At 41.8% G+C, this 25,823-nt stretch overlaps 1 protein-coding gene across 1 annotated transcript; it reads left to right on the forward strand.

Moving 5' to 3' along the window:
- Nucleotides 1-225: 225 nt before the first annotated feature.
- On the forward strand, nt 226-25,776 carry LOC144024406 (protein TASOR-like). Its single transcript, XM_077530656.1, has 28 exons — nt 226-701; nt 1,393-1,538; nt 1,764-1,856; nt 1,947-2,019; nt 3,988-4,079; nt 4,156-4,287; nt 4,367-4,497; nt 5,246-5,277; nt 7,060-7,165; nt 8,326-8,429; nt 8,499-8,602; nt 10,032-10,104; nt 10,209-10,283; nt 11,282-11,463; nt 11,551-11,796; nt 12,440-12,623; nt 12,753-12,881; nt 14,222-14,376; nt 14,470-14,620; nt 15,962-16,294; nt 17,432-18,393; nt 19,799-19,921; nt 20,653-20,812; nt 20,911-21,019; nt 21,944-22,122; nt 22,233-22,385; nt 23,710-24,127; nt 25,027-25,776. The coding sequence occupies exons 1-28, from the start codon at nt 431-433 to the stop codon at nt 25,295-25,297; spliced, it is 5,187 nt and encodes a 1,728-aa protein (XP_077386782.1). The 5' UTR covers nt 226-430; the 3' UTR covers nt 25,298-25,776.
- The last annotated feature ends 47 nt before the right edge of the window (nt 25,777-25,823 follow it).

Consider the following 25,823-nt stretch of genomic DNA (forward strand, 5'->3'; position numbering starts at 1 on the left):
ACCTGTCTGCATAAAATGTGTCATTAAATTTTTTTTTTAATTCATTTTAAAACATGTTTAAAAGGCAGATTTAAAAAAAATCCAATAATATAAAATATCAGTGTCAAAATTAAAAATAATGTAAATTAATTTAATTTAAATAACGTTTTAATTTGACAAAAATAATATTTATCCAGTGCCTCGTTTAAAAATACGTTGTTGTCGTTGTTGCAAGACATGATCAATAGGTGGCAGAAGAGCATCTCCGCTCTCATACCGCGGCCAAACGTCAGCGAAGAAGAAGTTCTGTGCGAAAACATGGCGTCTGTTGTGTTTAGGACTATGCAACCGCTACGATAACGCGCATCCCGACGAGAAGACGGTAACAACGGCGGCGTTGCGCTGCTGTGCGGACGGCTGACAGATAGGGAAGAGGACCGGGCCGGGACCGATGGAGTCCGGCGTGGCGCGGAGGGTGCCGTACCCGCCGTCGAGGAGGGTGTCCTCGGATTATCATGGCGGGGCTAGTGCTAGCGTGCAAGATGGCGAGTCCGCTCGGGCGCTCGTCCCTACCCGCGGGGAGACCCTTCCCAGCCATCCAGGCGGCCGCGGCGGTCCGGGAACACCGTCGCCAGCTCGCGGCTCGTTCGTGGCCGTCCACCAGAGGCACATGCCGAAGGAGACCGACAAATTCCAAAGAATCCCGAAGAAGGAGAAGAAAGGTGGGTCGGAGTAGCGGATTTTTTTGCAAACGTCTTTTCGGAACGTTCGAAAAAACAAAAAAAGCCAATCGCGACGCAACAAAAAGCGATGCTGGCCAGCTAGCTTTTACGCCCGATTGAACACAATTTGACAATTTTAATCCATTGACTAACAGACGATATTAATCTCACCCAGTCGTTCACAACCGTCCTACCAGTACCAACTCAAAAAAATATTTTGAGCGTTCTAAGCACTCCCATATAATGACCACATAATAAGTGTTCATGACAATATTATTACAACTTGTGTCAATGTAATTTTATGCACAGAGTCGTGACTTGTGTTTCCCCTGTCTGGACCGTCTCTGCAATTTCATCCCTTCACACACACCAGTCTGTAAAACCTCTGGCACAATTTCCTCCCAGTTAAGTGCGCGACTTCCTGTAAGACACCGGAAGTAGCACGTAGCCATTTGTTTATCGTTTACTTTTCCCTTTCTAAACGATTATAAGCAACCCATTTGTGTTGAAAAATACCTCGCACAGCTTGGGAACGTGTTGTGCTGTACAGCTGACATGTAAAACAAATCCAACGCCGGTTCTTCTTCTTCATACTGGAAGTCGCCCACATCATTCACGTACAGGCTCATTGTGTGTAGGAATATGGCGGCTACAAGTTGTCGTTCTTGTTATTATTTTTATTTTTTTGCAGCTCTGTTGAAGAACATCTCCAGCGAGTCGCGCGAGTACGAGGGCGTGATGAGCATCCTGACGGCCGGCCACGTGGACGCAAACTCGGCCGGCTGCTTCACCTACAGCTGCCCGCGACTGGTCCACAGCGAGCAGCTGGAGAAGGAGGCGAGTCTTCTGTACTTCACCCTTAAAAAACACAAAACAAAAAATCACAAAAAAAAACAGCATTTTGTTTTGGTAAATGAAAGTGGTTATCTCAAGAAATTGCTTTTTTATCTAAACAGAAATACTTTTCAAAATGTTACATTTCACGTCCGAAAAATGTTACATTTTTTTTATATAAAACTATGAATTTGTAATCTCAAAAATACGTTGTTTTTTTTTTATCAGTTTGTGGAGAAAAGGAGGGAGATGAAGGCGGAAGGCCGGACAGACAAGGAGCTGGAGGAGAGTTACTGCTTCCTCTTGACCGAAGAGCCGAAGGTCAGCAAGTGTAATAAATCAATATTTTGCAGCATTTATCGTGAATAGTCTTTCTCTTGTGCGTTATTATCAATGGCGTGTGCGTTTTAGGTGGCGCGGCTGTGCGAGAAAGGCCTGTTTGTGGGTCAGAACTGGCAGTCGGCACTGGGAGACCCCAAAAAAGGTGGGAGGGGATAACGTCAAAACTTAATTTACACGTTTCTTACATGAATATGATGAAATCATTCAACACCATCTTGCTTTTTTACTATCAATATTTTGAGGGGGTTTTTTCCCCCCCACTTAAATTGAGCAATCATTATTTACCTTTTATAGTGTTTCATCGAGTTTTATTTGTCTTAATATTTTTTATTTGTTTTTTATACTTGAACATTTTCATGTTTGGTACCAAAAAAAAAAAAAAATAAATCAAGAAAATACAAATAAATAAATGATCGTCCTACTGCACAGTGCACATGCTGCGCTCCAACTTCAAGTTTTTGCCAGCATAAATAAATACATAAATAGATATTATTGTAAATATATATTATATATATTATATATATATATATATATATATATATATATATATATATATATATATATATATTATAAATTTTGTTTGGTCCAAAATCAACTTACATAATTACAGTATTTCTATTTTTATTTTTTTTAAATGTCTTAATATTTTTAAATGCTTATTACACATTTTCTTGTTTTGTACCAAAAAATAAATAATTGTTTGAATAATCCTGATTTCAATTATTGCTAAAATAATCGGGATTATTCTTTTTTCTATAATCGAGCAGCCCTAGTTGTTGTTATTGTTATTGTTAATCCGAAAAACGACCCGATCCAAACCGGAACTTTTGTGATCTGTTGCACTGCTTGCGTGCATATTCAGCACAATTGTGGTGCTTTTTAAAAAAAATTTGTTTTATTTTTTTTTTAAATACGGCAACATATCCATTGATGTTGTTGTTGTGTTTAAAGTCAAGGCGAATAACAAAAATGTGGCTATAAAATAAATGTTGCTTGACATGAGTAGCTCGCTACTGTTTTGCTTTTCAACAAGTAGTTGGCAGTGGGGGAAAAAGTTTGGAGACCGCTGTTGTAGAGAGACAAGCTTATCTCACAAGTTGTATTCAGGGATCAGCAAGTAAGCACCCATCCCCCCCTGCCCCCCCCCACCCATAAATCCTGAGATATCATTAAAGATAGGAGGTAAGAAGCTATTAAGTTATTGACAGTGCCAGCACCTCCTTCACAGGATTGTGTCGCTCTGCGATTGCGTTGTTTAAGTGTCATCAGTTTTGAACCGCTAATGTGTGCGCGAAACCTGCAGCATGATGATCTATCACTTCCCTTTGTTGACGTGGCCGACAAGTCACCTCGCAAAAAGGTGGTGCGATCTATGTGTCGTAAATCGCCAACTGACCCTGACCGACTCCCCTGGGGGCCATGTTTATTTACAGTTTCCTGACACACATTTGGAAGTCCTGCACATGTTTTACAAGAGCGACTAAACCGAGCACCACTAAACGTCCTTTTTTGGAGAACAGTTTGCAAAGAAGTTTTTGTTACCGAAAACAAACACGGTTTACGTTTTGGCGGCAAGGTCTGGCCCTGCTTTTCGAGCGGCGAATACGGGGCAACCCTATTGGCTGACCACTAACGAGGTTTTTCCTGGCTCAAATTGAGGCACAGGTGGGATCGTCCTGACTATGATGGAGGATTTTCTCAAACTGGCCGACGCCGATATTCATCAAAATGCTGGATATCGACGCCGATAATCGGCCCGGCCGAATTCACCTTGACGTGCATGTATTCTGTAAATTCAACAGGCTCGCTTTCATTTTTTTACAAGCAACATATCATAATTTCATCCATTCATCCATTTTCTACACCGCTTACTCCTCACAAGGGTCGCGGGGATATAATCATTCCATGTTTCAATAATAAGAATAATAGTTCCGCTAAGAATATGACTATTATCATGTTATTCATTACCAGTCACTGAGGCTGGAGGTGGCCGCCTCTGAACTTTTTACGCAGGAAAATCTGTTTGATTCCTTCGCCGTCCATCGTTTTGTCTCACCTGTTGCATCTCTCTCTTCCTGTGGCGGCGCCTCTCGCCCATCTTCCTCCGCAGGGGTGTACTTGTGCAGGTATTCGGACTTAATCCAGGTGAGTCCGTTCCACCACGGAGCCTCGGGCGAGATCATCGTCTTCAAAGTGATGAAGGTGAGTCGTCTTTTTGCCTTTTGCGGGTTGTCAAGCGGCGCTGACGCGGCTCGCGCGCGCGCGCGTTTGCGTTCAGGGGAAAGTGAAGAGCGTCCACGAGAACATCAAGAGCGTGCTGGACCCCACGCCGCGCTTCGACAGCCACCTCTCCAAGAACGTCAGCAAGGTGACGTCCGTCAGCTGCTACCGCGCCTTCGAGCACACGCAGGTGAACAAAAGACCCCCGCGACGTGTTTTTCGTCCGTTTTGCGTCAGTTGTTCGCTCACGATTTCCTCACGTTTTCCAGCATTACTTTTACGAGTACGACTTTGTGGAGGTGAAAAGGCGCCCCCGCCAGGTGTGTCCCTACGCTGTGGTCTCGTTCCAGTACAAAGGCAAAGACGCGCCGCTTCCCAGCATGCCTTTGGCCCCCGTCAGGTAATAAAAAAAACGGCACGCCGGTTAAATCGTACATATTTCAGTTGAAGGTTTCTGTCAAATGAAAATGAATATATTTTCTTAATTTGACAAATCACCATGTTGTTAATAATCTTGCCAAATTTGAATGATGACAATATTATTATTATTATTATTATTACTTTTTTAAGTATGAGCTAATTTTTTTACAATCCAGTATTGTGACCATGTTTTGTGTCGCAACCTCCCCACAATATCGTGATAAAGAATTATATTTAAACATGAATAACGTGTTTAACTCTTTTACTGCCACACGTTATATTAAAAAAACAAAAAAAACAAAACTTTAATATGACAAAGGCTTTGATCATTTACATGCATCCTTGAAAACGTTCTATTTCATCAAATTTCATACGATGTGAGACCATTGAAAAGAGATGCAATTCTACCATCTGCTGGCTATAGATAGTGAGGGTTTTTGATTCCACAACTCATTGACCAGGCAGCACATGCTGTACTTAGACGGTGAACTGCCCATTGATAAAAAACAAAACAAAAAAAACGTATTCGACACCATTTAACGTTTATGGCGGCATACATCGTGATTTTACTAATCGTTATTAAATGTTTTTGGCGGTCAAAGAGTTAAAAACAAAATCTGTGAAATCAATCCACGGGGTCTTTAAATGAAACGACCACTGATGTGTACATCATGTAGACTTGCTACATTAGCATACATGCTAACAAAGATGTTGTGTTTGTGACGCAGGACGAACAGCTGGTCAAGAGAAACCAGTAAAGGTGAGCGAGCTCTCTTATTGATTTGAAGTGATCGAGATGTTAATTGGAAGTCGGTACAAAATGGTCACGTTTTAGTTTAGTTTATTCATTTTTTCCTTTCGGACACATTACAGTTTACATCGATCACATCACATCATTTGCAACATTGACGTCCGAAAGAAGGGCTGACGGGCAGAAGCCGAAGCTTATTCGAGACCCGTCCCCATCGACCCATTACTATAACGCATCAATCATATACATTATTTAGAATAGTCATGAATTTTTATCGTTATCCATCCCATACTATCCCAGACACTGCTCGCTCAGTTCATCTTGAATGTCCGTGTGTAGATTGTGGCTAGTCCCAGTCATTTGGCACTGGTGAGTCGGTCCCCAGACGCCACCAGCAACAAGCCGACCCCGCCAGGCGAGCAGCCAAGGCAAGCGCAATTCTTCTCTTTCACCAGCAGGGTCTTCGCTGACCTCGGATCAGCTTTCACACATGTTGTGCTTTCCAGAAGAGTCGATCGGCTTGCATTCGGCCCATTGCGATTCAAGCAATTTCAGCACTCGATTCTGGTCAGGTAGCACCACTGGTTGCTAGCACGTTGTGGATCTGATGACTCCTGTGCGCTGCCCAGCCTCGCTCACCCAGCCGAGCGGCCCACGCCAGCTGCATTCCAGGAACCAGACCACCAACCCCCATTTTGCGTATTGACAGCAGATTCATTGGAGCCACAATACAGCCGTATCATGTAGCCTTGACTGTTACAACAAAATGTCCAAACGGAATTCCAGCCAGACAATATTTAGATTCAAACGGGAACAGCAATACATGTTATCAATGCAGGTGTATAAACAAGAGTTAGCCTTGGCAAAGTCAGCAAATAATCATATACAACTCCAGCTTTGGGTAATTAGTGATGTTGTTGTTGTTTTGATATTGTGAATTACTGTTGTCTCTCAAGCGCTGCCAATTCCTCAGCTCCTTTCACGATTCGTGTTTTTAGTTGACCAGAGTTATCTTTAGTTTGAATACAAATTCGGCAGTCTTTTGTCCACGTGCTTTGGATGAGTCCATTCTTTCTCATTTGTCGAGCCTTTTTGGCGATGTCAGCATTTCGTTTGGTGAGGTTTTCGTTGATGTAGACATGTTTCCCACGAAGCTTGTGACGGTCTCTCAGTCGATCAATCTTTTTCTTTCTGTCAACAAACCTGATCAGAACCGCCGGTGGTCGCGTCCCTCCAGTTGGAAGCCAAAAGCACATCTGAATGTGCGCAGGATCAACAGTTAATCCCAAATCTCTGAGTTGAAGTGTCACTTGCTGTTCCACAGTCTCGTTCCCTGAATATTGGTCAGAATCTTCCGTGCTCGTGCTAGCCGCAGCTCTCAAAGGGCCACGGCGCGGCTTGATCTTGATACCGGTGACTATCACATCGTTGATACGAAGATTTTGTTCCAAATCATCCACTTTTTGTTCCAAGGCAACAATGCGTCGATCTTTTTCCTGTGTCTCTTTCTTCAATTGCTGTGTTTCCTGAAGAAGTGGCTCAATGCTCTTCTTCATTTCAAGTAATTCGGCAACCATTCCACTGAGTTTTTTAAGAGAAGATTTTATCTCCTCAATCTCGTCAGCTCTTTTTCCGCCAGGCATTCTGCAACAATGTAGTTAAAAATCCCAATGCAAAAATCAACAAGTAGTTAGATTGACGAGCGAGTGCAGGAGCAAGTACAGATGCGTCCTTCCTCAACAGACGCGTCCTTGAATTTGCGTGCGTGCGCGTTCGGTCTCTTCCCTCCAGAGCTGCCGCAGTTCACCGTGTGGAGCGGCGACCTGGTGCACGACGACAAGATCCTCTTCCCCATCTCCCTGCGCTCCTCACTGCTGCCCTTCCTCCCGCACCAACTGTGAGTCTTGATTGCGTCACGCCGTTGGGTCGAGGCAGGGCGGGGCAAAGGATGGCCGGGGGGGCTCACGTGTGCGGCCTGTTCCGTTCTTTAATCCGGCGGAGTTATCCTCAAATATTTGTTGAACGAATTTGCCAGTTTTGTATTTATCTTATGATCATAAATAATTGTATTTATTGAAGTGATAAAATTATGACTAAAATCTCATCTAAAATAGGCAATTTAACATATTTATTTAACATTGTTGTATTTTACCAAGTGCCTGGTAACTGATTATTTATTTATTTATAATTGACTAAATAGAAATCTCGACAAAAATGGCAGGAACTTAATTTACTCATTTGCTCCCAAAAACGTATAAATACATACTAACTTAAATGTTTTGAGTGTTCCAAACATATATTTATGTTTTGTTTGTTTGTTTGTTTGTTTGTTTTTTATGCTAGCACATACAGAAGGCTTTGATGCAGCCTCTGAACTGCAAAGAACAGTTAAAGCAATGGTAGTAATTACAAAAACAGCCAGCAGGTGGCAGCAGAGTATAAGAGATCAACCAGGGCCATGTTGCAACAAGCTGATTTCCCCACAGCTTTGTGAATCGTCATGATCATGAAAATGAGCTATATTCTAATACTAATTGCTACAAAACGGAATCAGATAGGAATAAATATATTTTTTCTCCTGATGAAAGAAGAAACTAATCTTTCTTTTGTTTTTTATATCAATATAACACAATATTCTGTGGGCCTTGCAAAATCAGTCCAAATCCAGTCGAACCGTCGGGAGCGAAAGGGGGTTGCTTCAGTCAAAATGGCTGCCAGTCAATGAGTTAATAAACATAAATCATAAATCCGATTACAAGAATAATCAAACAAAAGTGTGGCTTGATCGCTTCCATTTTTCATGTTTCATGAAATATGGAAGCATGTGCCCTTCAGCACCGAACATATTCAGACCCATAACCCTATTTTTTTATTGATTTAATTTTTTGGTTCCCCACTCTGACACGGTTGCACCACATTGTTGCGCGCCTCCACGTTTCTTGTCTCCATATTTCTATTTTTTTATGTGATATTCAAACTCCACTTGACTTAACCTGTTCCTGAACCATTCACAGACCGGTTTGGCGGCCATTTTGTCAACTCTCTTCTTTCCTTTAGCCCCGACAGGCTCAACCTGGGCCGCTGGATGAGGCTGGACACGGTGACCAAGCTGCTCCCTCATGAGCTCTTCTCCTACAACCTGTACGGCACCAGCAAGGAAGGTAACGCACGCACGCCATTTTGATCCCGCTCGCGCACGGCGGATGACGTGACGACGTTTTTGCGTGTAGTCGTGACGCAGGGCCATCACTGCAGCCTGCTGGAGGCGGTGGACAGAAGTCGCTCGGCGAACGGCATCGGCAGGCTGCTGCAGGAGCTGGAGGAAGAGAGAGTGGTGAGGGGCCATCTTGGTTTCCAAAAAATAAAATACAATTCATAAAACAAATCAACAGCAACTTCTTCAAATTGTATACTTTCACACTAAGGCTTCTCGGCATAAGACAAAACTATTGATAGGATGGAAAAATAGTCAAGAAAAAAATAGACAAATATGAGAACATATACAGCCTGCATTATGTTTAGAAATATAAATAAGTTATAAAAATTATAACTATAATAAAGAAAATAATACACAAATATTTTTTGGGGGAAAAAAGCCTTTGAATTAAGACACAAATATTTGCCCAAAACGGTAGAAAATCATATGACGTGTTGTGAAATACATACAAATATACCAAAAAGAAAAAATGGAATCACAAATATTTGAGACAAACACAACAAATAGCAGACAAATGCAAATATAATTTGCAATTCAAATGCGATTCCAATTTGTATACTTTCGACATACAACAAAAATATAAATGGATGGAAAAAAAATCAAGAAATATGAAGAAAATATGAGAACAAATACAGCCTGCATTATGTTTATAAATATTTATAATGAAGAAAATAATACTCAAATATTTTGGAAAAAAAACATTGAAATAATACACAAATATTGCCCATAATATTGGAAAATAATATCAAATGTGTTGTGAAATATATACAAATATACCAAAAAAAAATGGAATCACAAATATTTGAGACAAACACAACAAATAGCAGACAAATGCAAATATAATTTGCAATTCAAATGCGATTCCAATTTGTATACTTTCGACATACAACAAAAACATAAATGGATGAAAAAAAAAATCAAGAAATATGAAGAAAATATGAGAACAAATACAGCCTGCATTATGTTTATAAATATTTATAATGAAGAAAATAATACTCAAATATTTTGGAAAAAAACATTGAAATAATACACAAATATTGCCCATAATATTGGAAAATAATATCAAATGTGTTGTGAAATATATACAAATATACCAAAAAAAAATGGAATCACAAATATTTGAGATGAACACAACAAATATCAGACAAATGTAAATATGAAAGTTTTTGAAAAAATGATTACAAAATATTTTGAACTTATTTGATTAAAAAAAAACCTGCGGATTTGCATATTTACTGTTTTTTTTTTTAGGATGGGGACACATGATAAATGTTTTTTGTTTTTTTTGGGTAGAATTTTTTATTTTTTATTTTTTTTAATGACTTATTTTTAAAATGCATTTCAATGGACATCAATTAAACTCAGATTCTTTTTTTTTTTGTGTATTGACGGCCTGGCCTGGTCTGGGAAAACAAGTTTATTAGACAAAAATGTGAGCATTAGATCAAATGAGTGGACCAAAAAATATGTTCTGCTACTGATAATTTTCCTTCCTGATTGATAATTCTTCTGTTAAGACTGTGCGCGTTTGCGCTGTGGGTTGCAGGTACTGGTGAACGCGCTGACTGAGCGAGGATTCCTCTTCCTGCTGTCCAGCGCCCAGATGGCCACGCCCCCTGGTAGCAAGCCCGAACAGTCTCATTATATATAGTGGCAATTATTAGAACGAGCAAGTCATAATTTAACAATCTTCATAACACAATATTTGTCGTGGTGTGTTCAGAGAGAAGAAAGAATTGGAAGAGATGTCTCCAGGCCTTGTTTGTCTTCCCCGAGAGCCGAGTCGTTGACAAATCTGGTGAGGAACGACGCCAACACTGAGATTATTAGACAAGCGCCACCGTGAATGAAATCAACAACAAATGAATAAAATAGACAATTGTAGCAAAATAAACTGACTGACTAATACATAGCAGGAGTGTGACGATATATCAATATCGCGATAAATCGTGATTTATTATTATTATTATTTCATTTCTATTTTTATATATATTATATGTTTATTTTATTTGTGACAGCTCAGGTTTGAAAGCGCTACATAAATAAGCTCGAGTTGAGTTGAGTGTATATATTATGTATTTATATTTATTTATATTGTTATAATATTAAGAATGATTTTTTTATTTACAATTTTTATTTATTTTGTATTCTTATTTTTCATTTATTTTTTTATTTATATTTTTATATAATATGTATTTATATGGTATTTATATATTTATATTTATTTACATTGTTATAATATTAGGATTTTTTAATTTGTTTTTTATTTATCTATTATTTGATTTTTATTTATTTTATTTGTGTTTTTATATATATTATATATGTTTATATATTATATTATGTATTTATATTATATTTATATTATAATATTATGAATTATTTTATTATTAATATTTATTTATTATTATTTTTATTTATTTATTTATTTGATTGGTATTTACTATTTATTTATATTCTTATTATTATTATTGTTATTATTATTTTATGATTAGTTTTATCGCAGATTATTGTGGATTTATTACCTGACCAATATATCGATAATCGTGGTATCGTCATATCGTGAGATAATCATTATTGTGAGCCTGGTATCGCATATCGCATATCGTATTGTATCGTGAGGTAGCCAGAGGTTCCCACCCTTAATACATTCTGACATAAGATATAAGTGTCTATATTTTTAAAATTATGACTAAAGAATAAAATCTGAGTAGGAACAAAAAGTCAAATAAAAGTCAAATATTGAATGTGAAATAATGGTGTAATATCAGCTTTTTTTTGTTGTTTCTGTGCGTTTAGCATCCAATTGCGCCTCCTCCTGCGACAGCTTTGGCGCCGCCGCCATAATGGCGGGACTGGAGCACTTTGTCCCGGCGCTTCATCACGCCCTCGTCAGGAGTCACGCCAACCCGGCCTCGGAGCTCGCCACCGGCGTGGAGCTGCACGCGCAAGAGTACCTGGCCGGCATGAAGGAGGGAAAGGTGAGCCCCGGCCAGCGCAGTGACGCGACGCCATCGGAACCCGCGGGACCCGGTTCACCGGCCACGCCCCTTTTGCCACGCCCGCAGGTGCGAGCGCACGCGATGGCCGAGTACGACGTCAAAGCGGACGAGGCGGCCGCCCCCTGCCCGGCGTACAAACACCTCCGGCTCAACGCCGACGCCTTCCTGCGCCCGTACCTTCACGGTCCGGCTCGCTACCAGCTGGCGCTGGAGCACGCCAGCAAGATGGTGGAGCTGCACTGCGCGCACTTGCGGCCCCCGCTGGACACGACCGGGAAGGGCCAGCAGGGCGCCGGCAGGAACACCCACAAGGTAACGGTTACGTTACGCGATTACGACGCTCACAATAACGATGATCTCACGATATGACGATAACGCCATTATCGGTATATTGCTCAGGCAATAAAGACACGATAATCTATGATAAAACGACTCAAGTGATGGAAACTGATGGAAATAGTTTATTTTTTGTACTGTCGTATTAAAACTGGCGTCTTCTTCACAGTGAGATAAGTTTTTAACTTCTTCCTACTCCCTTTTGAACATGTAAGTTATGATTAATTGAATGATTATGTTATTGGGATTTTCTTCTATTTTGATTGTTGTTGTTTTTTTGTTTTATCTCTGCTGTTCATTTGTTTATATGTTCAAAAAAATAATAAAAGGAAAAGGAAAGGAAAGTACATTAACTCATTTGCTCACAATAACGTGCAAATACGTTTTTGTATGTATACTGATTCTAAATCAGTTTTAACATAAACTTAACATTCATAACTTAACATTCATATTTTCTTTGCTTAAAGCTAACCATTAGTAGGATGTGACCTACCAGAATGTTCCATGGCTGATTGCGGGAGTTGACACGGACTATAATTGATAGACGAGCCTTACGGCTCTCGCTTTTTTTGTTGTTGTTGTTGCTGCGACCAAACTGTGACCACGCTGTGATGTTCAGTTGCAGCAACTGCTGGACTTGGTGATGACCTGCAAGAGGAACGCCGAGAACGAGGTGACGCGAGAGGAGGCGCGAGGAGGAGACAGCAAAACGAGGAGGCAAAGAATGGAGCAGAAGGCGGCCAGGCGGGCGCTCGAGTACTTGAAGGCCTCGCACGAGCCGTCGGAATGGAACAAGAGTGCAGGTGGGGGGTGGCTGGGGGGGGTGTCGTGTCACGTCACGTCGTACGCTTTCCGCTTGATTCCAAAATGTTGTATTTTGTGAGGTCTCATCTTTTTTTTTTTTTTCTTTTTTTTTTGCCTTTGCCTTGCAGCGGAAGGCAGGCACGCCGCGGCCCCGCCCGACCCGCTCGCCCTCGCCGTTCATTCGGCGGGTCTGGTGGGCGTGGCCGTGCATGACGATGGATCGGAGCTCGCCGGCAGACTTCACAAACTGTTGAAAGGCGAGTGCAAGTCGTCTTTTGTCGTGAAAGACCGCTACACTTTCTTGTTACACTTGTACGACTGGCTGGCTTGATGCTAGCTAGCTAGCTAGCTAGCTAGCTCCCGTGGTGCTCGTTTAGCTGCTAGGGAGCTAGCTAGCTAGCATCAGGGGCTAAAGCCAAACTGTGGCAGGGTTTTGACTTTCTGGACTTGGATTTGCCGCACAGTTAATGGACTTTTTTATGTATTTATTTTCCTGTGGACGGCAGAAGATTTAAAATGAAATGAAAATAAATTTTGCGAGCTAACTCATTTATCTAGCTAGCATCAGGGGCTAAAGCAAGTGATAACGGTGACTCACCATTTTTGCGCAAAAATGGAGTGAGAGTGACAATTAAATAATTGATCAAATTTACATCACCCTTTTTTAATGTATAATAAATAATGTACATAGCAAAAGAGAGTATATAAAAAACATAAAAAATAAAAAATATATAATAAAGAAATAAATCTGGCACAGTTGATTTTTGATTTTTGTAACAATTTTACCCTGAACCAGATAAGAATGAAAATGAAATTTAAAATACAATGAAAATAAATCATGATCGTCAAATAATTGTTTCATTTACCAGTAATTAAAAATAATTGTTAAATGACAATTATAATTGTGTGGAAATGATTGCTAAATAAAATGGATGAAAAAAAAATGGAACAAATAGGAAGCAAAAATTAGGTACTTTTCTAATATAACAAATTAATTCATTGTAAATATTATCGATGTAAAGTAAAGGAATGCAAATACATAAAATGCAACAAAATTAAAGGGATACTTGACCAATTGAATAATTTTCAGCAGTGAAAAGTTAATATTTTATCCAGAATGAATTTGATGACTTCATTATTTTTCATGTACAATTAACACCTTTAAAAAGTAATTTTTCTACTTGCTGTCAACCGATGATGACATCACCTGTGCTGAGGTGAGGAAGTCGGTAACGGCCAAAAATGGCTCACCTGTTTTCTGGGTTTGGTCAGAAAACTGAGCCACGATTGGTCGTTAGCACAGGTGATGTCATCATCAGTCGACAGCAAGTAGAAAAATTACTTTTTGAAGGTATTAATTGTACATGAAAAATCATGACGTTACCACGTTATGGACAAAATATGAACTTTTTATTGCTGAAAATGTCGGAATGAGTCGTTACCTTTAATATTTATTGTCTGTGACTTGAACATTTGACTCTCTGCTTTCTAGTCCGCACGAACGTCTTCACTCCCCTCGATTCGGTCGCGCCGGCCGTCGAACGATCCTCGAAACGCCACGCGAGCGTCCCAACGTGTGCGTCTTCTTTCCCGCCAGGTCTCCGGCAGGCGGCCAGAGCGCCGGCGAGAAGCCACAGCAGCGCCGCTCCCGAGGACGGCCAGGCCGAGTCGTCCCCGTTCGACCGTCTGGCGGCCAAAATGGGCCTGCCCGCCAACCGCGACATCGACCTGAGGAAGCAGGACGAGCTGGAGGTGCACTCGGACGCCCGAGAGTCGCGACCGCTCGCCCGGGGACGCGCGCGCTCAATCGGCGTCCATCTTGCGTGCGTGTGTGTGTGCGTGCAGGAGCAGACGGCGGGCAGCGTGAGCAGCCTGGAGGGATTCAGTCCCAACGGTGAAAGTTATCATCAGGATCCGCGAGCAGGAGCAGGAGGAGGCGTGGCGGGGAGGAGCGCGAGCGAGGACGAGATCCCCTGGAGGCTCATCCCCATCACAGGTTGCTTGCTCGCACCCAATTGAAACCGTTTTTGTTTGTTTTCCTCACGCAAGATGATGAGACATATTTGGAGCCGCTTTTGAGAACTTAACGAGTGTTCAATCAATTTAGCGATACTGCTTGGTAACGACATTACGTCATGTGTAGATTTTATTTTGGCAAAATTGTGACGATATTATGGAATACATTACAATAAGGACCGATTTTAATTTATTGATATTATTATTATTATTAATTCAATCTCTGGCGTAATAACCTTATTTATTGATTGATTGAATTATTTTTTATTTTATGATCAGTTCGTATTGCTGCTTGATATGTAAATTTCCCATCCCAAAGGGATCAATAAAGTCAAGTCGAAGTCAATAAATAAAAGCAGATGGAATGAATACTAATCAATGGATAAAGTTAGACGTTTGATACCATTTTTTTTTTCTTTTTTTTCTTCTTCTTCTTCTTTCAGACCGATACCAGTATAAGTACTGGTACATCGTGTACTTTTTATGGATTAATCGCCTTTTTCAAATCAGCCAATTTTGTGATGATCCCCCCCCATGTTAATAATAATAATATAATAATAACAACATAAAACAAAAACACTGACATTTAATCTATCCATCCATCTGAACCGCTAATTTTAACGAAATCAGTTTTTGATTTTTACCCCTTCGTTGTAAAATTAAATACTAAAAAAAATTTTTTTTTAACCTCAAATATTCTGCATGTAATTTATATTTGTTGTTTTGAACATTAAGAGAACAAAAAACTCTTTTTGATAATTGTGCATTTTTAAAAATTCACTCATTCACTCACTATTCACTTCCCGGCGTTTTACTGAATTTTGACTGATTTTGCCCACAGGATATTGTTTTATTGCGAGAGAAGCATGGAACCTACCAAAAGAAAGATTCCAGTCTTCTTCTTTCATCAGGAAAAAAAAAAAAAGTATATTTGTATCTGTTTCCGTTTTGCAGCAATTGTCATTAGAATCTAAATAAAGTTTCATCATTGTTCACAAATCCGGTGAAAACAATGACACAAAGAGCTTGTTGCAACATGGCCCTGGCTGATCTCTTATACTCTGCTGCCACCTGCTTTAAGCCACCTCTTCATGTCAGAAGCTGCATCAAACCCTTCTCTACGCTCTTGCATAAAAAAAAAAAAAAACATACAAAAACGTGTAAACACGTTTTGTGGCTTGAATGAGTTAATCGGGTTTCAGAAAAAATTTTTTTTTTAATTTCCTGCTAAATATTGGAGTCAATAAGTCGAGCCCGAGTTGACTCGAAGACCCGTGTCAAAAAAATAACCCGCTAATTGAAGGCCATCCCGTGTGCGCAGGTCTGCGTTCCAACAAGGACGTGCGGAGGGACCCCCGCCTCCAATTCGGCACGGCGAGCCCGCTGCGCCAGCCCCCGTGGTCGCCCAGCCACGTCTCGTCCCCCGGAACGACCCCGTCGCCCAGCCCCAGCCCCCCCGCCTCGCCCGCCCGGTGCCCCTCCCCCGAGCCTCGGCGCCAAGCGCCGCCGGAAGGCCGCCGCCTTCCTTCTCCCGCGGCGTCCCCGCCCCCTCGGTTCTCGCCCCGCCAGCATCAGCCGTCGCCACCCGAAGAGCAAAAGAGCCACGCAGACCCCCAGCAGCGGCTTGCTCCCCCCGCCCCCGGGGAGTGTGCAGGTTTGTCGCCGCCGCCTGTTTTCTTTTTCACGCGCGCACTCCGCAATCTCCTCTTGACTGCGGCGCTTCCGTCACTTTCTTCCTGGATAACGCAAGTCTCCTTAATGCAATACAAATGGGCGCTTCCGCCATCTTTGTTTTTAATTTAGATCAACACATGCTGATCACAGCAACAAAAAAAATACAGTAAATTAAGAAAAGTATTACTTCAAATAAGCAAAATTATCTGCCAACAGAACAAGAAATTTTTACTTCAATTTACCTGTAAGATTAAAAAAAAAAAAATAATATTCCCATATCAACCACAGCAGTCTTGAAAATTGTATTTTTTTTTATACAAAAAAAATAATCTAATTATATTGACCTTTTCCAAGCTGTAATAAATCGAACTGGCTGTTAACACTCAAGGCAAAGATTGTTTGATCAAATAAGATCATTAAGTCAAAAGTATCTAAAAATAAGCACAATGATCTTGTCTGAAAATTTCATTTTAAGTCAAAAATAACTTGTCAAAGCAAAATAAGCAAATTTAAATTCAATTTAGGAAATTATATCTTAGTTAAGATTTCGGTTTTTGCAGTGTGGAAGCTATTTGCAATTTTTATTATATTTTTTAAACAAAGCTGTCAATTCTTTAATTCAAATGAAAAGAGGAAAAAATATTTGATTTTGACAATATTTTCTCTTTTACTGCAAATGAATATCAACTTGAAGTATCGGCTGATAATTGATATCGGCCTTGAAAAAAACCATATCGGTCACTTATCACTAGTCTGTTGTGTGGTCTTCACTTACTCCACAGTCTCCCGTTTTGCTCCCTCATTCTCCTCCTGGATAAAATCTGTTTCCTTATAGCCTTATTCTCCTTCGTTATTGTCCGTTTATTAGTATGTTTCGTTTAGTGGGGTGTGTTTTTTTGTTGTTGTTTTTTTACAGTCAGTCCACAGTCTCCACTTTGCTGCAGCATCTTCTGTTGTCATGTTTTTTTATTTTTTTTGCAGTTACTGGATGCTACAGTGTTTTGCTCCACAGTCTCCACTTTCCCTGCCCTTAGTCTCCTCTTGGATAAAGTCACACTTTTTATGCCAAGGAGTAAAGAACTTCTGTTTCTCAGTTTCCCTCCTTTTTACTCCACAGCCTCCACGATTTCCTGCCGCCCGCAGTCTCCTCTCAGATCCCCTCCGCCGCATCCGATTGCACCTAACGTGTCGAGCGAAATCTCCTCGAACCCGTTCGACGACGACGACGGCGGCGGCGGCGTGACGGTCGAACGCGGCGCCGAAGGCCGAGAAGACGGCGGCACCTCCGCGCCCGCTGCGTCGTCGGCGCTGCGGCCGGGAGGAGAAACGGAGGCGGAGGATGTGGTGGACTTGACCGTGTCTTCCGAAGAGGACGATGGCGGCGTGTCGCTCGTCTCGCCGCCGCCCAGCCCCCTCCGAAGCATCGACGACATCCTGGGCAATCACCTGGGCGGCTTCTCGGCCGACTTGCGCCTCCTCTTGCAGCAGGAGAGCATCGATTGCCAGCTCCCCGACGCGCTGGCCGTCGGTCCCGCGGACCCGCGCCCGTCGCCGATGCCGCCCTTTTCGCAGTACGTGTCGCTGTACCACCCGTGTCTGCCGGTTCAGAGCTACGTCAGCTCGCTCCACGACGGCATCGCCGGCATGCTGCGCGAGTACGAGCGCGCGCCGCCCGGCCCCGAGCCCGAGTCGGCGCTCGCCAGCACCGTCAGCGCCTTCGTGTCCGGCATCCGGGCCGGCACGGACGAGGACGGGGCGGAAAGAGCCGAGGAGGAGGCGGCAGGAGAAAATCGAGCGTCGCCCGTCGGACGGTTATCGGACCCGCCGCCTCACGCCGCGAACCGCCAGCCGTCGCCCGCTCGGTCCGACGGCGTTTCCGCGTCTTCCCCGCCGGCGTCCGGCGGCTCGGACCCAGCGGCGCTCCCGCCGGCGGACGCGCTCAATGACGTCATCCGGCAGCTGAACCCCGAAGTGCTCAGCAACCTCTGCGACATCATCAAGGACGTGCAGAGGAGCGCCGCGGTGCAGTTCTACGTGCACGCGCTGCAAGCGGACGACCGGCTGCTCGGCGACGTCAAGGTGAACAAACGCCTTCGTCGGGACAAAAAGATTTCATTGTCAAAAAAAAAATGACATTCTGACAACTTTCTGGCAAGTTCAAACTAGTGCTCATTTATTTTCGGCAACAAAATCATTTCGTCAGCGCACATTTTTCCCCGGACTAAAACTAGACTAGACTAAACTAAAACCCTCATTAATAAACATTAACTGGGACTAAATCAGTGTTCATTATCGTTGACTAATGAAGACGAGACAAAAATGTGCTTCACTTAAAACTGGACTAAAATCTAGTTTATGAACAAAAACGAGACGAAAATGATATGATTTTGTCAAATCTTGTCTCTGCTCATTTGTCACGTCTGTGACGCCGTCATGTGACACATGGAACAGACAGGAGGTGGATTCACACTGAAAGGTTAAAAAAAATATAGATATAGTTATAATTTAACATAAATCTAACGGCTATAATGGTCCAACAATAATGTTAAACCGACCGCTAGCTAATGCTGGCTAACTTGCTAGCTCGTAGCATGAAGCCGTAGTAGCCGCTTGTTGACATACTGTAATTGTGTGTCAAGTTGTTTTTCATCAAAAAGATCAGATGAAAAGTTGAGGTGAAATAGTTTTAGATCTGTAACAAAAATCTAACGGCTATAACATTCCAACAATAATGTTAAACCGACTGCTAGCTAATGCTGGCTAATTTACTAGCTCATAGCATGGAGCCGTAGTAGCCGCTTGTTGACATGCTGTAATTGTGTGTCCAGTTTTTCATCAAAAAGATGAGAGAACATTTGATGTGAAAGAGTTTTAGATCTATAACATGAACCCAACGGCGATAACATTCCAACAACAATAATGTTAATCCAACTGCTAGCTGCTAGCTAATGTGAGCTAACTCACTAGCTCGTCGCATGGAGCAATAATAGCCACTTGTCGATATAGTATAATTGTGTGTCAAGTTGTTTTTTCATCAAAAAGATGAGAACATTTGATGTGAAATCATTTTAGATCTGAAATGTTGGACACCATTTGCTGACAAAAAAAAATATATTTACAGGGGTAAAATGATTGTCCTGACAAAAACTAGACTAAAATGTTGGCAGTTTTTGTTGACTCAAACTCGATGGATAAAAGTATGTTTCCTTGGACTAAAATAAAGACTAAAATGCTCAATTTTTAGTCGACTCAAAATGGAGTAAATAAAAACGGGATGAGGTTGACTGAGATGAAAAAAACTAACAAGCGTGATTGATTGAAACGGGACCAAAACTAGACGAAGATGTTGACAGTTTTGGTGGACTAAAACTACACGATTACAATTTTTTTTTTGGACTAAAATAAAGACTAATATGTTCAATTTTTAGTTGATTCCAAATGAAAATCGACTTTGGCTCATGTGGTGATATTTGTGCGCTTGCAGGAGTACCTGACGCAGCAAGGCCACACGGAGCAGGATCCCGTTTCCTTCTTGAAGCAGGAAGCCTCCGATCGCAAACTTTTGGTGATCATCAAGAACGACGACGTAGCGGAGCACATTCACGAGGTGATCAAATCAGCACGTTGAGCGGCCGGCAAGAAAAGCTGCCGGCGGGAGGGGACTCTTCCGGGCGGGAAAGATCGAACCCGGTGGAGGGCCAAGCTGCGAGAGTTAACGTCGGTTTCAATGGGACAAATTTCAAACAAAATGGCGTCTCTTTTTTTTTAGGGGGGGCTTGCTTTTTTTAGATGGTTTTGTGGCTCGAATCATTGTAGACAAAACTCAGTGTTCATTTTGATATGTGAAACTGGCCTGAATTTTCAAAAGATTTGAAGGACCACCAAAAATGACCCTTAACTGAGGCAAAATGGCAGACTTTTTTTTTTTTTTAATTTATTTTAAAATTGATTCGAGTCTCTTCTTTCATCAGGGGAAAAAAAGTATGTTTCTATCTGTTTCCGTTTTGTGACAATTAGCAATAGAATATAGCTAAGTTTCATCATTATTCACTAATTTGTTTAAAACTGTGAGGAAAACGGCTTGTTGCAACACGGCCCTGGTTGATCTCTTATACTCTGCTGCCATCTGCTGGCCGTTTTTGTAACAACTACCATTGCTTCAACCGTTCTCTTCAGTTCAGAGGCTGCATCAAAGCCTCCTGTATGTTCGAGCATTAAAAAAAAAAACAACAAAAACCAAACAAACGTATAAATACGTCTTTGGCACACATAAAACCTTTCAAATAGAACGTATTTCTACGTTTTTTTTGTGTGAAAACTAAACGTGCGTCCTTTCAGATTCCGGGTCTGGTGTCGCTCAAGCAGCACCAGTCGGTGGTCTTCGTGGGCGTGGACAAGGCGGACGACGTGAGGACGCAAACGTACCAGCGGCTGTTCGTGCGCGGCGGATGCGTCCTGTCCGACGACCTCGTCCTCAATCCCGACCTGGTCACTTCCGGTAGGAATGTGCCCGTCCAGGCCGGAGGACGGCGTCTCGTCTCGGCTCAGCTGACGCCGATTTATTTATTTTTGTTGTTGTTGTTGTTGTTCTGGCAGTTCAACTGGAGGCGCTGCTGGCACTGTTGGAGCAGCGCAACTCGTCGGAAAGTGTTTGGATGTGGAAGATTCACAGCAAGCCGCTCAAGAAGCTGAAAGAGCAGGCCAGGTACGAAAAGGTCGACGCGACGATAGACGAGGGCTGGCCGATCGGATCGCGGTATATAAACTGCATCCCTTCGCGGCATCGCTATATATCATTTGGAATATAGAAATCATTTGCTTACTGGTTGAAATTGTCCTTTAGAGAAGCTAAATGGATTCAAAACAACAATGAAAAAGATTGCATGTACTTTGGATGACAACATTTAGTAGTGCAAATCTCAAATCATAATTAACGCATTCACTCGCCGCCATTTTCACATTTCGCAATCCCGTTCGCTGTTTTACTGGATTTTGACTGATTTTGCAAGGCCCACAGAATATTGTGTTCTATTGCTATAAAAGCATGGAACCTATCAAAAGAAAGATTAAAGTTTCTTCTTTCATCGGGAAAAAAAAGTATGTTTCTATCTGGTTCCGTTTTGCAGCAATTAGCATTAGAAGAGAGCTAAGTTTCATCAGTTTTCACAAATCTATTCAAAATTGTAATTGAGCTTTTTTTCAACATGGCCCTGGTTGATCTCTTTTGCTCTGCTGCCATCTGCTGGCCGTTTGTGTAATAACTAGCATTTCTGCAACCGTTCTTTGCAGTTGAGAGGCTGCATCAAATCCTTGTGTATGCTCTAGCATAAAAAAACGTATAAATACGTCTTTGGGACCCTTAGAACATTAGAGAAAAAAAAACGTATTTATATGTTATTGGGAGTAAATGAGTTAATGACGTTTAGTACAGGCGGAAACTTGAATTTTTTTAATTTTTTTTTTTTTAATTAAAGAATCAAAAGATGCCTCTACCAAATCCAATATTGGGGTCTAAGGAACTGAGCAATAAAAGAAAAAGGTGGTCTTCAAAGCAGCACATACCGTCCACTTGTTCATTTTTTATTTGTATGATTATTTTTTGGACTCGCGCGTGTTGCGACTCGCGAAGGTTCCGGAGGGACGCGGCCAGTCTGCTGGACGTCGTCCTCAAGCGTCTGCAGCAGAAGATGCTGGAGGTCCTCCCGCAACATCACTGCGACGACGCCGACCGACCGTCGCCCGACCTCAGCTGCCTCATCCGACATCAGGCCCAGCACGCCCGCTTCAGGCACACCGTCTTCCTCCGAGGTGCGCGCACACGCTCGCACGCTCGCTCGCCCGTCAAAAAGGAGGTTACTTCAGGTCAAACGGAGACCAGCTGATTTCCTTTTTTGTTTTTTGTTTGTTTCTCTCCTCAGTGCACAGTTTGGATTTCTTGCGCTTCTCCAAGAGCGGCATCATCGCGGCCAGCGTCGACGAGATGCTCAACGGCTTCGACGCGCTGCTCGGTCACCGCGGCGACGCCGACGACGACGGGCAGACGATCGCCGAGGACCCGCACGCCGACGAAGGTGCGTCCCGCCCGCAATGTTTGATTTTCTTGCACGAAAGTTGACGCCACGATACGGGAAAAAAAAAAAAAAAAAAGTTATTATTAAAAGTTATTAAAAAGTTATTATTCGGTTATTACGCTCCACAATTACAAAATCGGCATCATTGTAAACAAAAATAAAAGATTATTAATATCAATTTCATTTTAAAAGAACTTGCATAATTAGTCTTTCAAAGAAATGTATTTGTCTTAATATTTTTTGCTTAAACGTTTTCTTGTTTTGTAAACAAAAAAATAAAAAATTATTGTCCTATTCATGATTGCAATTATTACCAAAATAATTGTGATTATTAATATTTCCATCATAATCAAGCAGCCCTACTATCTTGTCATAACGTGAAAATAATCATAACCATGACTTGAAACTTTTTCACGTTATTATAATATGAAACATAACACGTCAAAACGAAAAAATTATTACAACATGACATGAAATTTATCGTGTTATAATGTGAAATTTATCACCTGTTAAAACATGAACTTATCACGTCATACCTTGAAACTTTCAAACAATTATCACATTGAAATATAAAAATGATGATCACGCCATAAAATTGAAAATTCTCACATCAAAGCATATTAATCTTATCAATTTTTATCCTTTTTTTTTGGGGGGGGGGGTTATATTTTTGGCTGAATTTCAAACGTGTCGTGATTTCCAACATTTTCCACAATTAGGAGTGTGACGATTTATTGATATCGCCATAAATCTTGACACTTTGTCTCCCGTTAAATTATCGATACGTCTACGCAAGTACCGCGATATTTGTAATTAATATACAGCCGCGATCATACAGCAGCTCCATTGTTCCGGACTTATTGAGCAATGACTTGGCGGGCCACTAGGGGGAGCGCCTCATAAGCGTGGCGGGGAAATGGACGCAAGTCGTCAGGCGAAGAAGACTCATGATTAGTTTTTTTATTATTTATATAAATTTATATTTTGTTTACATATTATATGTTTGTATTTATATTTATTTATATTATTATTATATTATGAATTATTTTTTGTTTGTTTTATTATTTATTAATATTCATTTATTTATAATTATTTGATTTTTATTTATTATTCATTTATATTATATTTTTATATGTTATATATGTTATTTTATTATTATTATTATTATTATTATTTTATGAGTCGTTTTATCATAGATTATCGTGGATTTATTACCTGAGCAATGTATCAATAATCGTTATCGTGAGCCTTGTATCACATATCGTATGGTGAGGTAGCCGGAGGTTCCCGCCCCTTACCCACAATGCAACTCTTCCATCCTTAGACGGCGCCGGCAAGCCGGACGGCGCCGGCGACGCAAACGGCGACGACGTCGTCGTCGTGGAGGAGGAGCAGGCGCGCCGCCCCGACGCGAGCCTCCCCGCCGCCGCCGCGGAGCAGCGGCCCGTTTCGGAGACCTCCGCCAAGGAAAGCGCCGACCGTCACTCCGTCAAAGACCTTCACATGCTGCAAATGGCCATCTCGCAGCTGCGGGCTGACATGCATCACAAGCGGGACTCGACGTCGGACGCCGAAAGCCGAGCCGAGCCGGCGACGGCGACGCCCCCGCCGGCCAATCCCAACGCGGCTGCAGACTCGACCGGCGACAGTAGAGAGGAGGCGGAGCTTAACAGCTCCAAAAAAGCCGACGACAGCGGCTCGTCCACTTCAACTTCCTGTCCTGCAAAAGGCGACACAACCAGGTCAGTCGTTTGCTCCTTGAACGACCGGCTTGGGGACAAAAATGTCTTACGTGAATTCTTGAGGCTTTTTTTTTTTTTTTTTGTGGGTCCACTTGTTCTACCAAATTTCATGCCGCTAAGTCAAACTGGCTTGAAGGACCCTCGGAATTGGCCTCAAAATGGCTGCTTCAAACCAAATTGGCAGACTTGCTGTGTTGCGTTGCTTTTTTTTTTTTTGACTTTTTTTTTTTTGTGGGTCTTCTCATGATCATGTCATGAACATGTCTACCGAATTAGATTTTCTAATCATTCAAAAGACCTCTAGAAATGGCTAAAATGACTCAGGAAGTGTCTGTTTAAACCAAAATGGCAGACTTTCCCCCCCATCATAGCTTCTTGACATTTTTTGTGGGTCTATTCATGATAAACTTATCAAATTAGACATGTGTCTATGAAGGACCCCTTGGACTGGCTAAAATGCTCCTAAAATGGCAGCTTCCAGTTCTAACCAAAATGGCAAATGACTTTTTTTTTTTTTTCTTTTTTTTTTGTGGGTCTGCTTGACCATTTTGAAGTCCTTTTGGCCATTTTTGAGGGACCTTCACTTTTTTTTATTTTTTTTTATTTTTTATCTTAGTCGTCAAAGACAGTTTGACTTAAACGTGAATTTTGGTAGGCATGCTTATCATGAGTGGACCCACAAAAAAAGTCATCCAAAAACATGGGTAGTAAGTCTGACTTTGGGTCATTTTCAAGTGTCTTTCCACCACAACTTCTGTAAGGTTTTGAAAATTCAGACCCACAAAAAAAAAAAAGTCTCTGGACCCATTCCCGATAAGAGCCAGCAAAGTCTGCTATTTTGGTTAAAAATGCCGTCCTCCAGATTGTGGTTTTCAAGGCGTTCCTGTGCCCTCTTGCAGCCGCACGGCGTCTGGTCCGGAGCGGTCGCTGAAGCGCGGCGTGACCACGCAACCCCGCCAGATTCCGTCACACGCCTCTTCCACTTTCAGCCAACGGTGGAGGGGCCCCAACAACAACAACCACCACAACTACCACCAGAACCACCCGTACCAGAACCACCCGTACCAAAACCACCCGTACCAGAACTACCCGTACCAGAACTACCAGCACCGTCAGCAGCAAAGATTTTGGGATTTTCAGCGAGGACGGGGGGGCTTCAATGGCATGTAGAACAAACTCGACTTCTTGTGGTCGCCTCAGCACGTGACAATTGCTGAAAGCAGGTGGGTGTTGTTGACCTGTTTGGCCTGCAGGGGGCGCTGCTGCTGCTGCAACGAGACACTGTACGGATCTTCAAGCCGTTTTTTTTCATCGCAGTGACCCGATTTTTTCGATGGGCGGCTCTCGGATCGTTATTATTTTTTTCATACATTGTTCAAAGAAAACCCGCTGATGTCATCACTGCTAGCATGTTGCTAACGCCAGGTACGTGTTTTCTTCACTAAAGAACAACAAAAGCTTTGAATGGACCGTCATGAGGACTGCAAAAGTTGTGTATCGTTCAAAAAACAACTTTTGTTCCCCAAATTGTTTTTTTTTTTTTTTGAGAAGTGATTTTAACTTAATGTTTTTTTTTACACGACTGTTTAACTGTTTGTTTTTTTTACTTATTGTTATTAAAACCTTAATAAAAAATAATAATTTCGACATTTCAGCACAATTTGACGGCCATTTTCAACATTTGCAGTTTTCTAGT

Source organism: Festucalex cinctus, chromosome 8 (assembly GCF_051991245.1).
Source record: "Festucalex cinctus isolate MCC-2025b chromosome 8, RoL_Fcin_1.0, whole genome shotgun sequence".
NCBI lineage: Eukaryota > Metazoa > Chordata > Actinopteri > Syngnathiformes > Syngnathidae > Festucalex > Festucalex cinctus.

What these genes read in the sequence shown, in the direction of transcription:
- LOC144024406 (XM_077530656.1), top strand. Translation starts at nt 431, where the DNA reads ATGGAGTCCGGCGTGGCGCGGAGGGTGCCGTACCCGCCGTCGAGGAGG. An exon ending in GTACGGCACCAGCAAGGAAG is followed by an intron (nt 8,430 to 8,498) that starts GTAACGCACGCA and finishes TTTTGCGTGTAG; the next exon opens with TCGTGACGCAGGGCCATCAC. An exon ending in CCGAGTCGTTGACAAATCTG is followed by an intron (nt 10,284 to 11,281) that starts GTGAGGAACGAC and finishes CTGTGCGTTTAG; the next exon opens with CATCCAATTGCGCCTCCTCC.